At 40.1% G+C, this 16,683-nt stretch overlaps 1 protein-coding gene and 1 pseudogene across 1 annotated transcript; one reads left to right on the top strand and one right to left on the bottom strand.

Annotated features, from left to right (window-relative positions):
* Positions 1–5,652: 5,652 nt before the first annotated feature.
* On the top strand, positions 5,653–7,305 carry LOC115683529 (F-box/kelch-repeat protein At3g06240-like; annotated as a pseudogene).
* A 697-nt stretch (positions 7,306–8,002) lies between these two features.
* On the bottom strand, positions 8,003–13,598 carry LOC115683540 (uncharacterized). Its single transcript, XM_030608082.2, has 8 exons — positions 13,066–13,598; positions 10,925–11,394; positions 10,690–10,762; positions 10,437–10,517; positions 10,241–10,304; positions 8,951–9,038; positions 8,778–8,862; positions 8,003–8,312 (listed from the first exon to the last, which is right to left on the bottom strand). The coding sequence occupies exons 1-8, from the start codon at positions 13,183–13,185 to the stop codon at positions 8,274–8,276; spliced, it is 1,020 nt and encodes a 339-aa protein (XP_030463942.1). The 5' UTR covers positions 13,186–13,598; the 3' UTR covers positions 8,003–8,273.
* Positions 13,599–16,683: the final 3,085 nt, after the last annotated feature.

Genomic DNA, 16,683 nt, shown 5'->3' on the forward strand with positions numbered 1-16,683 from the left:
GAGTGCGGCGGGAGAGGAGTGTCGTGCCGCGCTTTTTTTTTTTTTGGGTTTTCGGGGTTCGCGCGCTAAGAAGGTATTTCCGTGTAAGGATCTCTCTCAGACCATACTTCACGTGACAGCGGATGGTCATTTCCTATTTGATCTAAGTTTTTTATTTTGGAGTCGCCACTAGTCGTTATTGGTAGGTAGACTCGAAACCTAATCGGGGTATGGGAGAAATACCACGATTCTACGAACCAGAGATTCTGAGTACGGGGACTTGGTTACGCTAATGATCCCAAATCGAGATCCCTAACGCCCTTTCGGTACCTAAGAATAATACGATGTCCAACGTGTCAAGCAAGTTTCCGAGGCTTACCCACTAATTCTATCCATTCTAATCGTGGGAAAATCAATCAAGAATTAAATATGCAATCAATGGCAATCAAATCAATCAATCCTAAATGGTCTTTAAAAATGAAAATCAATCAAAACATTCAAACCCTAATGAAGCCCTAGAAGCTTATTCATTTCAAGATTTGCATTTTTTAGGGTTTTAGGGTTTTTTAGGGGTTAGAACCCTTGAATTTGAGATTTTCTAAAAATGCCACTTGGGCACTTCAAAAAATTCAAATTTCACTTTATAAGGTTGGCTATAGTATTTTTGAACCATTCTGTGAATTTTTGAAATTTTTGATTTTTTTCGAAAATTGAATTTCTGAGAATTTCATTAACCGAGAATTGATTTTTATGATTTTCTGAAAATTCTTATAAATTTTCGACTTTTCCAAAAAAAATTTAGATTTTTTATGAATTTTTTTTACATTTTCTGAAATTTTCATTTGCATTTTCTGAATTTTCAGAATTTTTTATGAATTTTCTGAAATTTTTTTTAATTTTCTGAAAATTTTTATTTTTCTGTGAATTTCCTATTTTTCTGAAATTTCCGAATTTCTAAAATTTTTCTGAATTTTTATTTGTTTTGAATTTTTTTTGAAATTTTTTTAGTGATTTTTTCAATTTTTATTTTTTTTAGATTTATTTATTTTTTATTTTTTTAAAAATTTCCCTTCGGGAAAATGAACTGGACCGGCCCGGTTCAACCTGGTTCGGCTTGGCCGAACCGGGCATCACCATCGCCGGCGCCGGCGCTGGTTGTCTTCCCCAGCGAACACCACACCCAAAAACGGCGCCGTTTAATGCCTTTTTCCATTAAGGCATTTGGTCGAACACCTAATGGGCATGAACTTTAGTTTAGTGTTTTCGAGGCCGTAACTTTGGATCGAAATCCGACGACCTTCCGATGAACTTTTTGCCATTCCGATTGATCCACGATAAAGTCAATATTACCTACTACCAATCTAGCCTAACCGAAGTGTCGTCGAACCTCCGCTGGCCGGCGAAATCTAATCTCAAAAAACATTAACCTTCACTAGCTAAAACTTGCATTTTTCAGAACCTAAATGACTATCTTGCTCGCCCTAGCCATCTAAATCGCTCAAAACAGGTATCAAATCATCACAAAAGAAAAAGGAACACTAACTTGACTGGCCTATGGCCACAATGATGCTCCAGCAATGTTATCCAAGCTCCGGCAAGATGGTTCATGGGGGTGGCCGACTCAGTTTATGCGTTTTTAATGCCCGAAATGCAATCAAACAACACCAAAAATGATTAGAAACAAGTTTTGAACATCCTAAAATACAAAATCACGATCATAATGATATGAATGACAAGGTTGAATCAAATCGTATTTTCTGGAATTCTGGAAAAAACTGTGATTATGAACGATATTTACCTTCTTCGCTTGATGATCAGAAGAAATCGCCGAACTGATCCGCGCCTATAGAGTTATTCCTTGACACTTGAACTTCAATCTGGTGGTCTTGGATTCATCGGAAGAGCTTTGGATTCACCGATGGAGCAGGATTTCCAGGGTCTCACGATCAGTTCTTCACTGATCAACAAAGGAGGCGGTCCTCCTTGAACGATTGATTCGCCGGCGCTGTTCCGTTCACTGGCGCCGGACACTCGATCAGGAGACCTCAACTCCCTATTCTCTCTCTAGATTTTCTTTGTTTTCGCGTTGTTTCTCTCTCCTCTCTCTCTTTGTGGCATTTCACCGAACACGTTCTCCTCCCTCATTCAGTTTTTTCCGCTTTTTTTTTATCAAAATTCCCGCCTAAAATTAGTTGCCACCGCCTTCCAATCAATTGTAACCGATCTCCGACGCCAGCTGGAGAATCTCCAGCTGGCCAACTCGATTAAAACGTGCTAATTTGATCGGAGAAGATCGGCAAAGTCGCGGGGCTAAAGATATTTTTCTGGGTTTAATGGGCATTCTGGGTAAACCAGGTGAAGAAGGTGACCGACCCGACAGACCCGGGTTGGTCTAAATTCACAAATTCAACACTATTTTAACCCAATTTTTCAGATTTAAACCCAAAATTGAATTCCTCATCATATTTTGAACCCAAATATATGATTTTCCCCAATTTTTGTCATAATCATGTCCAAGATTTTCAAACTTTTGTATTCGGGTTATTAGGGTTTTGTTTAATTCGATGTCTTAATGACCTAATTAGGCAAAATTAGTACCAAAATTGAATTACCCACATATGATTAACCCTAGAAATGGTGGTCTCATGGTTCGACAATTCCATATTGGGCACGATTCCCAATTTGGACTCAAAATTTCTAATTTTTAAATGAATTTTGGGGTTTTCTGATTTCTTTGACAAATTGAGCAATTGGATCGACCATTATGTAATTCAGGGTCCCAGAATCATTTTTTGTGAAGACACTATGACTTAAAAATGACTAGAAAAGATTTAATTGCATTTTTGGTTTAATTCGGGTTTGATTTTGCCCAATTTTGGGAAAAACACCTACCCGATTGAAATTTTTCAAATTGATGATGTATTAATGAAATTGGATTTAAAATAATACTAATGACTATTTTTATGGAATTTTCTGATTCCATTTGCTATTTTTCTTGATTTTCTCACTTATTTTGACTAAAAGAAATTAAGGAAAAATGCAGGAAAATGATAAAAAGATTATTTTTGGTTTAGAAGTAGGTTTTTAGGCTTGGCCAAGATTCCTAGTCCTAATTTTGAGATTTTTGAAAATATGAAAAAAATGAGTTAAAAATTAGGTGTCAACAAGGATGAGGATCATGGACAAAATTGTTCAGTATCTTGGCCCCCATAAACCAGATCGTTGACAGGAAGTTCCTTATCGCTTATACGAGGAGCGGAAAAATCGTCTTTCAGAATGGTCTGTACGAGATGGTTCTGTTCAATCCGGAAGATAATACTTGCAAGAAGTATCCCGTCCAACCTGACTACATCGAATCTGCTGCTATCTATTTGGAAACTCGTTTCTCCCTATCATGGCAGTAAGCCCCTCTCCAGATGCAGCGTTACGTCTCCCAGTGATGATCTCTCTTCTGAGAATGATACTCCATGATGCGACTAGGTTTGACTAACTTTCGAGCTCACAATTTATAAAGATTCAGCCACTGAACTGGATGCTACGATTAGTCTTTGTTGTTGTAGCTAATGCTTAAAGACGAGTAAATTTGGCATATGAATATGAATTCTGTTGGCCTTGATTCCGCGTGTCTGGAAACAAACCATCATCGACTCTGGATGCCACTATAGCAGCAAATTAGAATAGGATAGTCTATTGACCTGGAGGATTTTGAGATCTTACTAATGCTGAATTCAGCGTCATCACTTGCCATTACTTGCTAGAAGATGGAGTAAAGCAAAAGGTTTGTGCGGCGCCTCTCTTATTAAAATCTCTTAAACTTCTCTTCCTAAACATCAACCGAAGAGATTTCGCTAGGGCAAGTACGGCTGAACATCCGGAAGTGACATACCAGCAAAACAGGGACCAATAAGGTCAGCACTCTTGCGGATAAGTGTACGCAGTGAGATGCCATGTCTCCTTCATTTAAAACGATAACTATAAAAATTAAAATTATCAAAACATGGACATTTGTGTCAAAAGTTTATACGAGACCTTTTAGCTTGGTAAAGAGATATGGGAGAACCACTCGGCACAACGTGTCAGGGCTATCTACAGCAAGATGACAAAGAGACTGACCTGTATAGCAAGACCCAGAGGCAACCTTACACAAGATTTGGAAGGGTTGAGTGCAAAAATTCATATAGATCAGGAGAGATAAAACGAATCGTCCAGGAGATTTTGAAGAGGCTTGTCTGGGCTATGCTTGTCAGTTGCCTTTTCAAACAAGTCAGAACCACTGGTACTTCCTTTATCTTCTTCATTCGTACTAAGCGATTTCCCGTGCTCACAGACTGAAGCACATTTTTTTTTTTTGAATTTTCATGGCTATCAGCTGTTGCTTTGCTTTTTGTCTAGAGTAAATTTTACAAAAACTTCTAAAGATACATCTTGCCATTCAGGCTTTTCATCATTGCACTCGGCAGGAAGTGATTGATATAATTCAACATCCTGCTCGCACTTCTTCGATCTGAGAGTCCATCAAATCTGCCAATTGGAATGACATTAGAAATGTACGAAGAGAGAGACTGTCGTTCCATAGAACTCGGCCTGGCCTACACAACAAGTAAATCGAGTATACAAACCTTGAGTCAGTCAATAGTCAGAAATTAGAATGTACAACAAAGTAACAGATCATGCATCACCCTGCTCACAAAGAGATGAGAAAAAGTAATAGAGGAGGAAGTGTGTGCGCGACCTTTGTGATGCCTGATGAATGTTTTTTCTTAATGACTAAGCTAAACCAAGTGCTTAGGGTATATTTGGTAACTTGCCAAATAATGACTGATTCTATTCTTTTGTTGTCGGAAACAAAAAAAGAATAAAAATTCGTTTGGTAAATTTTTTGTTCTCGGGCACAAATTTATTCTTAGAATCAATAGTAAAAAAAGGTTGATTCTTAATTATGGGAACGAGAATCAGAAATAAAAGAGATTTTTTGTTCTTTTTCTTTCTTGGTCGGTGGTCGGCGACCGGCCACAAGCCAGGGCCGGCAAGGGCATCGTGGCCCTCGCCGGCCACAGACAAGGGTCCCCCTCACCGGCGAGGACGAGAGCGACCCTCGCCAAACTTTTCCAGCCCTCACTCGAGCCGATGAGGGCCACCCCCGAGGCTCGTGGCCTAGGCGAGGGCGGCCCTCGTCGGCTCGAGGGAGGTCTGGAAAAGGCCAGCAAGGGCCGCCCTCACCTAGGTCGCGAGGGTCCAGCCCTCGCCTGTGGCCGATGAGGACCGCGTCGCCCTCGCTGGCCCTAGCCTGTGGCCGGTCCCGGCCATGGCCAAGAAGGAGAAGAAGAAAAAGAGAAAAGAAAAAAAATAAAGAAATATTTAAAAATATTATTAATAAAAAGAAATTTTGTATAGTTACCAAACGCATTTCTGTTCTTTTTTTTATTGTAGGAATGGAAATTTTAGACCGTTACCAAACGCTTTTAAATGCTTAGAAATTATTTTTGAGAATAGAATAAAAAAATTTATTTATAAATAAAAATTATTTTCAAAAACATAATGATTATCAAATATATCCTTAAATCATAGGCCTTTTCAGTATTAATATTAATTTGAGCACGAGGACAAGAATGACGGGCAATGCTGACACAGACTCACAGAGCGTCTATAAATAGGTAAATCATTGAGAAGTTCAATGGTACCAATTTCTTGGGTTTCACAGAATTCAGGAAAGTGTGAATACGCCCCATTCGAATTTGATAACATCGCACCACCGCCCGCTCCCTCCTCCCTCCGCCCGCCCAGCCGCCGGGCTCCGCCGCGCGACGACCGCCGCCCACACCGGCGAGACCCCCCTCCGCCCTGCTCCGGCGACGGCATTGGACCACTCGAAGAGACCCAACCGACGGCCATTGCCGACCCGATCGGCATCTTCCGAGATCCCCTGAGTAAGCTTCTCCGCCTTAGAATTGCTGCTGCGTGACTTTTGCCGAACACTTGTTCATCACGAGCCTAGAAACAGAGATCCTTCGCTCAAAACCTGCCAATGAACAGGTTTTTTTTTGCCGAAACAATGGCCGAAAGTTTCACCGAGGATATCATCATCGACATACTCTTGCGCCTGCCGGCCAAGTCGCTGGTGCAGTTCAAGTGCGTCTGCAAACGGTGGCGGTCCCTAATCTCCGACCCGGGCTTCGTCAAGTCGCACGTGCAGGGGCTGAAGGCAGGGGATTTGATCCCTAGCCAGAGAATCATCATCGGCGGCCACTTCAGCCCCTTCGAGCTCGTAGACGACGAGGCGCCCGACGGCGAAGGCTGCGGCCCCCTCGAGACCGTAGACTACGAGGCGCTCGACGGCAGCGATGGCGAGGGTCGCCGCGTGGTGGTACCTCATGTGATCAAACCTTCCTGGAAGCCCTGCGTCATGGGCTCCTGCGACGGCTTTTGCTATTTTTGCTCGTCCGCGGGATTTTTCTGATATATAACCCGACCACCAGGGAGTATAGGGAGTTGCCCATTTTCAGTTCTGATGGAGAATACGAGGTATTCTATGGATTCGGATATGACTCTCGATCTGATGACTACAAAGTAGTAGAGGGCCTCGTCTTTGGAAAATGGGATGTGGCGATATTTTTGCTCAAGTTGGGTTCTTGGAGAAGGATACTAGTTGAGTTCGAGACAGAAAGCCATCTCCTGGTTTCCCACCAGGGAGTTTATTGGAACAAGGCCTTGCACTGGTGCGTCCAAGACAAGAGCCTAAAACCGGGGAGTGTGATTATGTCGTTTGATCTGTCGGAAGAGAGATTCCACCGGCAGACTCCGGTCCCTGAAGTCGATGAGGACATAGTTCTCGAGGGACTCGGGATTCATGGGACCAGTCTCTTCATATACAGCTACGATGTTGGTCCCCGCATCGAGGCATGGATAACAGTCGAGCACGGGAGAGGAGGAGGATTGTGGACAAAATTGTTCACTGTCGATTGCATCCCTGCCTTCATGAATTGGAATAAGCCCATTTATAGACCCATTTCGAAGAGCCCCCTCGCGTACACAAGGAGCGGAAAGATAAGTCTTTGGGATGGATATCCACCGGATGATTCTGTTCAATCCGGAGGATAATACTTACAAGGATTATCCCATAGCGAGGGACGGTAACTTTGATTATGCTATCTATTTAGAAACTCTTGTCTCTCCCTATCTTGGCGGTTCCGGTGCAAGCAGAGTTTGAGTTACATTGGGCTTGATCAGAATGTGGATACTCGCGCACTTAAGCTTTTGTGCCAACTGAATGTGATGATGAACCATCTTGTACAACTGGAGTTAACATCAGTGGCTCTTCATGTCTAACATGATTATCACTCCTTTTGTCTTCCTTCTCTTTTCGAATTTTGCTTTCTTGAACACTTATTGCTGTACAAGATTTCGGGAATGATCTATCCTCTAGTTGGGCTGCACTTGCACAGCTTGATCAGCATACTATTGGCATCAAAGTGCGGTGTAGTCTCCAATTAAAGAGGCTGGTGATGTTGCTATTCCGTGCACTGCACATTATCTGTCGAAAGAGTTGGTGATAGCTACATCGCGCATGATGTAAATCAGAATCTACCAGACGTGCATAATTTCTCTTTTTGTGTTTTTGTTAGTTTGTTGTTCGTGTAAATGCAAGAAAGGATTAGCCTGAATGACACCATTTTACCTTCATGTCCATACAACAGTTTGCATTCATTGTGATAGCTTTCGACCTCATTGGTTTTACCTTGAACGTCTGTTCTGTTCCTGGAGTTAGATGCTCCTCAAAGTACCCTTGCTGTAATTATGGGTCTCTTGTTCTATGGTTTATCATCAAATTGCTGATTCCAAGTGGAATTCCCTCTGGCCAATACGAGAATCACTAAGGCATATTACTCTGCGCTATGATCAAACCATGGAACGCATCTTTTCTTCTCTATATTAATCCACACAATGAAGGAAACAGACAACAGAAACAACCATGCGAACCCGCAAAAATTCCTTACGCTTATGTAAGTTGAGGTCGAATCAGAAGTTTTACAAGAATTGCAACCAAACTTCAATTGGAGTTGAAATGAGTTTAAACATGAATAAATCTTAAGTGACCGGCACAATCAGCCGTTTGGCCCCATCGCATATCTAGAAGGGTGCCTCCAACTAAAATAAATAGACCTATCTGGCGTAATATCGGTAGTATGGCTACAGATAATTCTGAGGATAGATGTGGATGTATTAAGGTAAAAATGAAACAAAAAAGAATGAACTTTGTCGAGAACGACACGAGCATGCCTGGTTGCAACTTCCAGTCATGTAGTATAGCGTGATGAGTGAGTGAAGCCCCATAACTGCACCACAAACGAGACAATGTGATTGATAATATGAAAGGTAGAGGCTAATCTTCACTAATAGAGATGACATGTGAAACCTGCAATTTAGTTAAAGCTTTGTTCTTTAAGGTGGCATGACCCGCATAAAATGTCAAACCTAAAGCAAGACAAGGTTCATAGCGCATTCCACTCCATGCAGATAGCCAATCTAATTAGCGGGATCAACATGATGTCTTATCAATATGAATTCAATTTTAATTTTTCCACACACTGAGTTCAACAGATTATTCATGCACCTTTATACACCAAGGTCATCAACCTCCTAAGACAAAACTAACTTATCAGAAAAGCGCAATTTGAAAGATGAATTCAAAGCCTTCGCAAATTGCAGGTCGTGCATCAAATCAAATGCTTCATCTGAGGGAGTCTCTCTGACAACATCAAGTGATTGTCATTGAAGGCATGGAGATTTTAGCTTGTTACCTCAACATTCTTCAACTCAAACTCTGGGTTGTGAGCCAAACACGAGTTCCCGAATGTTTCACAGGGTCCACTTGTTCCACTTAACCTTTTCATAGTAGGATACAAAAAAGATGATTAAAATGGACCTGACTCCGATATTGGAAAAATGGAAATTTGTAAACATGACAACTTACAGATCTCCATCTAAGGACAAGGCAAAGTTGCCTCCACCGCCAAGTGCAAGTGAGTCATTCATGCATATGTAGTAGTACCTATTGGCACCTAATCAAGAAAACCAGGTCAATTATCTTACTTCATATCACAAAGTGAAGTTTCTGAGACAGTGTATCCTGTGTAAAAATTTAGCCAATGCAGTTTCAGAGAAGGATCCTGTCTAAGTGGGGACCATGGAAATCTTCACGTGAAGTTATCGTTAATATACTTTTCCATCTCTTAATACCAAGGTCATGCCATCGAGTCATGACACTCAACATCATGAATCCCAAACATTCAGATAATTTCAGTTGAAGGAAAGATAGTTTAGCCCGTGAAGTTATTATCCTTATAGGGTTGGAATTTGTCCTGAGATCACAATATGATGTAGTACTCCTGAATGTGAGTACCTTATTAGCTACCCCACTCCCACATGCCTTAGGATCATAAATTGCTAAGAGAACTTTTTTTTTCCATGCATAATTTAACTATCTGCTTGCTTTGGTAATCTTAAGCAAGAAAAATTACCCCCCCCCCCCCCCCCCCCCACAGACTGTATATGGGTAGATCATGTTCACTCTTGTCTTCATATAACCAATACTTTGCGACTTCTTGAGCCAATGACACTCCATGATGTGACAAGGTTTGACTGAGTAACTTCAAACTCACTTGATTTATAAAGATTCAGCGCTGAACTGGACGCTACATTTAGTCCTTGTCGTTGTAGCTGTGATAGTGGATCAATGAGGGGGGGACAAGGTGTAGCTTCTTCAAGGCAAAGGGGGGTAGGGGTGTACTGATGCTCAGAGACACAATAAATGTACTTTTCAGTGTATGAATAAGAGATCCGTTGCCTTGATTCCATGCGTCAGGCAACAAACCCTCATAGAAGAATTGTGGATGCCACTACTGAAGCAAATTAGAACAGCCTATTGACTTGGAAGCCCTCCCCCTGGTTTTCTTAAGCAGCTACACTGAATCATATCAATAGGTTTCCAAGAGCTTATTCAGCTAGAGAATTTTAAAATCTTGATAATGCTGAATTCAGAACTTCAGCTCCTGAGGAAACTAGGATGCTAAAGAGTCAACCACTCAATGCATATCAAATATAATTTTGTTCTTTTAAAGTCCTTTTTACTTAGATCAGTATGATCAATTATACCATAGACAGGACCACTATTCAAGGCAATAAGAAAGTACGATATTTCTTCCGTGAATACATCCTTATCCAACAACCTCTGCAAACGTAAAATTCAAGTTGCATAATTTACCAGTTGGTCGAAACAATCTTGGTTGCCCATATAAGGTTGTGAATACAAATGTTTGGTTTGTCCCCTGCAAGTAAACAAGGACCCATTACAAAAAAGAGCTTCAAATCAAGAAAGAAGACTAAAATATCTCAATCAAGACCGAAAAGAATATGATTGCAAATACAAAGACAACAGAATCAAGAATGCTATGGATCACCTGATATTTCCTTTTCGCTGTAGGTTTTAAGGGGCATTCCAGTATGCCACCAAACACTGCTCCTTGCATGTCGGCAACAATCTAGGGGCATAAGACACCAGCAACATCACTTGCATTACTCGATAGAAGATGGAGCAAAACAAAAGGTTTGTGCGGCGCCTCTCATATTGAAACCTCTTAAACATCTCTACCTAAACATCAACAGAAGAGATTTCCCTAGGGAAAGTACGGTTGAACATTGAAAGTGACGTACCAGTAAACAGGGGCCAGAAAGGTCAGCACTCTTGCGGATAAGTGTACGCAGTGAGATACCATGTCTCAGCGTACTGCCCTTCATTTAAAACGATAACTATCAAATTAAAATTTTCAAAACATGGACATTTGTGTCAAAAGTTTATATGAGACATTTAGCTTGGTAAAGCGATATGGAAGAACCACTACGCACAATGTGTCAGGGTTCTCTACAGCAAGATAACAAAGAGACTGACCTGTATAGCAAGACCCATTGGCGATGTTTCACAAGATTTGGAAGGGATGAGTGCAAAAATTCATATAGATCAGGGGAGATAAAAACGGAATTGTCCATGAGATTTTGAAGAGGCTTGTCTGAGTTATGCTTGTCAGTTGCCTCTTCAAACAAGTCAGAACCACTGGTACTTCCTTCATCTTCTTCCTTTGTACTTAGCGATTTCCCGTTCCCACAGACTGAAGCACATTTTTTTGAATTTTCACGGCTATCAGCTGTTGCTTTGCTTTTGTCTAGAGTAAATTCTACGAAACCTTCTGAAGATACATCTTGCCATTCAGGTTTTTCCTCATTGCACTCAGCAGGAAGCGATTGATATAGTTCAACGTCCTGCTCACACTTTTTTGATCTGAGTCCATCAAATCTGCTCGTTGGAACGAGATAAGAAAAATACGAAGAGAAAGACTTTCCTTCTTTAGAACTCAGCCTGGCCTACACAAGAAGTAAATTGAGTGTACAAACCTTGAGTCAATAGTCAGAAATTAGAATATACGACAAGTAACAGATCATGCATCCCCCTGGTCAGAAAAAAGATGAGAAAAAGTAAAGAGGAGGACGAATATGCGTGGCCTTTGTGACGCCTCATGAATGTTTTTCTTAATGACTAAGCTAAACTAGAAGCCTATTATCATCACTATAATAGAGAGCCAAGTTACTTAAGGCCTATGCCTTTTCAATAATAATATTAATTGGAGCACGAGGACAAGAATGACAGGCAATGCGACACAGAGCATCTATAAATAGGTAAATCATTGGCACAGTATAGCAGGGTGCACTCCTTAAGAAGAATGTCATTGCACAGAAAAGGAATGTAAGCCAGCTAAGAAGTACAAAGAAAGTAGTTCTTGATTTTAACACAAAATAGAAAGATTGAATGAAGTAGTTAGGCCAATTTGAGCTAAAGATCAACTGGCACAGCCACTAAATTTCAAAAGATCCATGATTTTTGACAGGCCCATCACTTTGAGGGTGACAGTGGTGCCTTTACTCCAAGTCGTTGTCTCTGATGTTTGACCAGTCCATTAGAATGAAGGGAAGCGTGAACATTTCTAGAAAGGAAGAGGGCTAGAGTGGAATCAACATTACTGGTGATTTAGCCCAATTTCAGCTAAGATCAACAGGCACAATCCAACTATACAGCGACAAACCATTCCTACATGTCGTCATAACATTTAAATAGGAATGCACATTGAATGGGAAACGCGTTCTCAAGTTGACTCATGAATTCTCATGTCACTCCAATATCATAACCAGCTATGAAAACTGAAATATCCAATTTACGCTCCTTTGTCCATCCTATATTTTCCTCTTTTCGGACCTCAATCCATTTCTCCATACCAATTGTTGCTCAGGGTGTCTACTCCAGATAGGCTGAGGACGAAGCACAATTCAGATCAAATGAGAAAAAAGCGAGCACTCAACCCGATACCAGCCTAAACTGGGATAGGGCCCTTGACAGACCTGGATTGTCCAGGTCAGAACTTCGGTGCCAGGTCAAGCAAGTTATGAATCCTGGATTGATTCATTATCCACCAAGTGACAACAGCCACACCTGTCAGCTCAGAATCCACAGACCACATTCACAGTCCAATGCCACTGCTCAACAGCGGCTCCTTGGTTCATCATAAGTATTGGTTAGCAACCTCGGCCCAGTTAAGTTCACTAAGCCAAACACTTATCACGCCCTTATATTCACTATCATACACCCTTTCCTATTCGACTTAAGCATCAACTGTCTGATCCGGGACTTAACCGCCGATGCCCTAACATCCACAACACGCAGATCAAGCCCCATTTTATTCCATTGAATCCCCCTCCACCCGGTTCACACGATCTCACTCACCTTCCAAAAACACCAATTCTTAATCTCACAAGAACTTCTGACCCATTGATAGCATCCCAAACTGTCTATACGACAATCAAGACCCTACTTTCACACCCACACATTTTCTACACCCCGCAGACATAAAGATCCCAGGAACGCGATCAACCACCAATCCCAATAAAAAATCAAGCAAAACCCATCAAACTAATGATGCCAACAAGTGCACGGACACAAAACGCAGATGCCCATATGAAAAGGCAAAAACAAAGAAAAGTTACCTGGGATAGGTTCGAATGGTCGCTAAATTTCAAAGACGGAGAGGGAGAAGAAGAAGAATCTGGGGAATCAACAAAGAGACGCGAGAGCTTCTCCGAGACCCTCTCCTTCAACGCATTCATTATTTCTCTCTTCTCTCTATTCACGATGCTTTCTTGCTTCTACAAGGCGTTATGTGATGCGCGTCTTCTTGGAAACGAAATCAGGTGATGGATTTCCTTCCTCCTGCGAATTCTTGAAACGACCTGATTTCTTTCGTTTTTCTTTTCTTTCTGTGGGTTCAATTTATATATTTAAAGAAGTGCGTGGGGGCGTGTGTTTGTTTGTTTTGGGCTGCGTTCCTCGTCGAATTCGTGAATATTAAGAATGGAGGGGGAGCGAGGGAAGAAGAGAAACAGGGGAAGCAAAAAGGGTCTGTCGGCGGCGATGACCCCACGACCGTTTCCGAAGGGTGGAGCGATCCACGGAGAGTTTGAAGGTTAGGTGGACGACAACTTTCAGCGTCCGGACACACTTTTTGGACGAGAGAGAGAGAGAGAGAGGAGAGGGAGAGGAGGCGTGCGGGGCAAAAGGTGGAAAGTGCTCGATGCACGGATCACAGCGGACATCTCTTGTTCGGTGTACATTTCGTTAATTTTGAATTGGCAAAATGATATAAATAGTCTATGAATCTTTCATTAACTTTAATTTAATACTCAATCTCGCTAAATTTTTAATTTATTTAGCATGGTCAATGAACTTTTGATACATATTCAATATAACTCATGAACTATATGAAATATTCAATCTAGTCTCTGAACTTGAATTGATAGAAGGATTACGTTGAATATTTTCATATAGTTGAGAGATTAAATTAAATATCTACCAAAAGTTCAGGGACTAATTTATGGATCATATTACACATTAGATCAAAGTTCAAGAACAGTTTGTGTCATTTTTCATTTCGGATTCATACAAGTATAATGCTTATGTGACAGTATTGTTATTCGCTTTCAACCACAGATTTGCTAATAGAAGTGGTGCATAGTTTATGTCGGATGCCTTCAGCTTCATGCTCATGCAGTCGGTTGGAGCGTCAGGGATTTTCGACTCGAAAATTGGAGATCGACCGTTCAACTTTCACTAACTGCTCGCGAAACTGTTCTAGGTCGGAGCCACCTATAAAAGCCAAAAATCTCATCTAGACAGGTTAATGGAACTAGTAAGGTATTTCGTGTCTTCCGGATAGTTAGGATCGTGCCCTTAGATTATAAATAGAAAAGGCCTCATCTAGCTACTCTTAAATTTATTTTCTGGTTAAATCAGTGTTAAATAAAAATACTTAATAATCAACAAAATGAAAGATCTCGTAAAAGATTAGTATGATTATTGACCAGAAGACCATTGGATTGGCGCCAATTTTAAGAAAGATACATTATGAGTGGACCTCCAATAATAGACTTATTTACCCATTATTTCCTGCAACTTTCCTATCCATTATTTCCTTATTAGTGTTGTTTCCTCTTAAATGGATTTAGTGATTGAAATAACACCGTTACTTGTAATCATGGATTGAGGAAAAATTATCTAATAAGTTCTAAATATATTACACGGTTGCCAATCCAATCCTAAACTTTTAATTTTGATAATTTAATCCTAAACTTTTACGTTGAATTGGCATTCATACGACATGTTTATGAATATTAGGTAATTTTTCTCTTGGATGGATGTCGGCCACCGTTCTGCTCGTATAGCTCTTTGAAATTTACCAATTTTGATTGGTTTGTTATCATTATTTTGGATCACGTCCAACGGATGCTCACCTCTTATACGTGTAACATCTACAGTCGATACACTAATTTATCTATCACCTTGAATTCCTGGTATTTTCTATTATAGATTATAATATTCTAATTAACATTCATTTTCTAAGTATCGTCATCTACCTTTTCCAGGTCGATAGAAAATCTAAATCTTAGGAATTAGCGGGAAGTGTCGTCAAAGTCTCTGCAACTTAATACCGAGTTTAAGTGACGAATTTGCTCTATCGCCATAGTCTTTTTCATAATGAGTATAGGGACCATTTTTGTAATTGGAGAGAATTGTGAACTGTGAACAAGGAGCGCGCTCGAGCGATGAAACTATTAAGCAGGCGAAGAGAGGAGGCATCATACTAGTACAAGTTTGGGCTTCTGGTGACACGCAAAAAAAAATGTCGGTATTAGTATAACAGTTGGCAAAGCTTATGATCTTTTATGGTAGACAGAGGGTATTTTTAGTACACTGGTACAAGTTTGGAGGTTTTAGAGTCAAAAAAAAGTTTTGGGTATTGATATCACAGTGATCATAGTTTAGAGTTTTCGGTAGTATTTTCCCAATAAATTAATGTAAGTGTTGCGTATAAGAATAATAGAATTTCTCCAAAATAAGAGATCACGTGTTTAACCTAAATCAACATTTGTTTGAGAAAACTCTTTACAATGGTTTCGGATACCATGAAAGACCACATCATGATCATCATATACTTATCTTTAAAATAAATATCATCAAATGCTCCATGAGTAAACTAACTTAGCTACTTGGGTTGGATCAAATCAAGAATTTGGCGTTACACATTTTTTTTTTTTTTTTTTTTGCAAGCATTATTCTTCTTTTGTTGTCATCAAAATGAGAGATGAATGAACGTATATCCATATCATGAACCATTATTTATTTCAAATTCTAGATAGAATATATCAACCATATCTTTTTAAGCCTTTCAGTCGATAAGGCGATAGATTACTCCTTACTACTTCTACTAGGAATAGTAACCCACCAGTACACTTTAATATATATATAGATCTCTTGCATTGTGATCGCACTAAAGTTCCAAGCAATTCCAAAGAAGAAAAGAAAAATAAAAAGAAGTGTTCAATGGCGAGGGTTACAAGAAAGCTCCACTTGATCATCGAAAGGTTGAAGCACAAATCGCCAAGATTGGCTCCAAGACGATGTTTTGCCATATATGTGGGCGAAGAGGAGGTACGTTACGAGGTTCCTCTGGAATTCTTGGAATGCCAAAGTTTCCAAGATTTGCTTCGAGATGAGATGGTTTCGGAGGGTGATCATGTCAAGCTACTTTGTTTGCAAGAGGATTTCGCTGAGGTTCTCCATCAGGCGAAGGCAGAGCATGAAGAGGCCAAGCGTATGTCGCGAAGGAAAAGGCAATGGGATTACGTTCTTCTTAATTAAACGAATTGTCTTAGAGCATATGAACAAGCCGAATAGCTTCCATCCATGTAATTTATGTGATGTTAGTTCCTAAGTACCTATATTAATCTGTTTGATAGAATAGTAGAGTAGTATAATTGAAAGTAACAATTTTAATCTGTTTTGTTTCAACAATTTTTGGGGCGATGTCACGCTAGTTTCAAGGTTCGACGGCATACAATTGTTTAGATGATAATCTCTAACTTAAATCATGAAGAAAATAATCTTTAGTATATATTTTGTCTAAAGATTTTTGCAACGATGATAAGGTAATTTTAACGTTGACAATGATGATATGCAATTTGTATCTTTTGAACAATGAGATGCCTTTATTAATCTCCAATAAGTATTCTCACATAATCCTACATTTATTCATGAGGTTTAATCTAAGT

This window comes from Syzygium oleosum, unplaced genomic scaffold (genome assembly GCF_021117445.2).
Source record: "Syzygium oleosum isolate NSW1041296 unplaced genomic scaffold, Sole_v2.1 Sole_v2.01, whole genome shotgun sequence".
NCBI lineage: Eukaryota > Viridiplantae > Streptophyta > Magnoliopsida > Myrtales > Myrtaceae > Syzygium > Syzygium oleosum.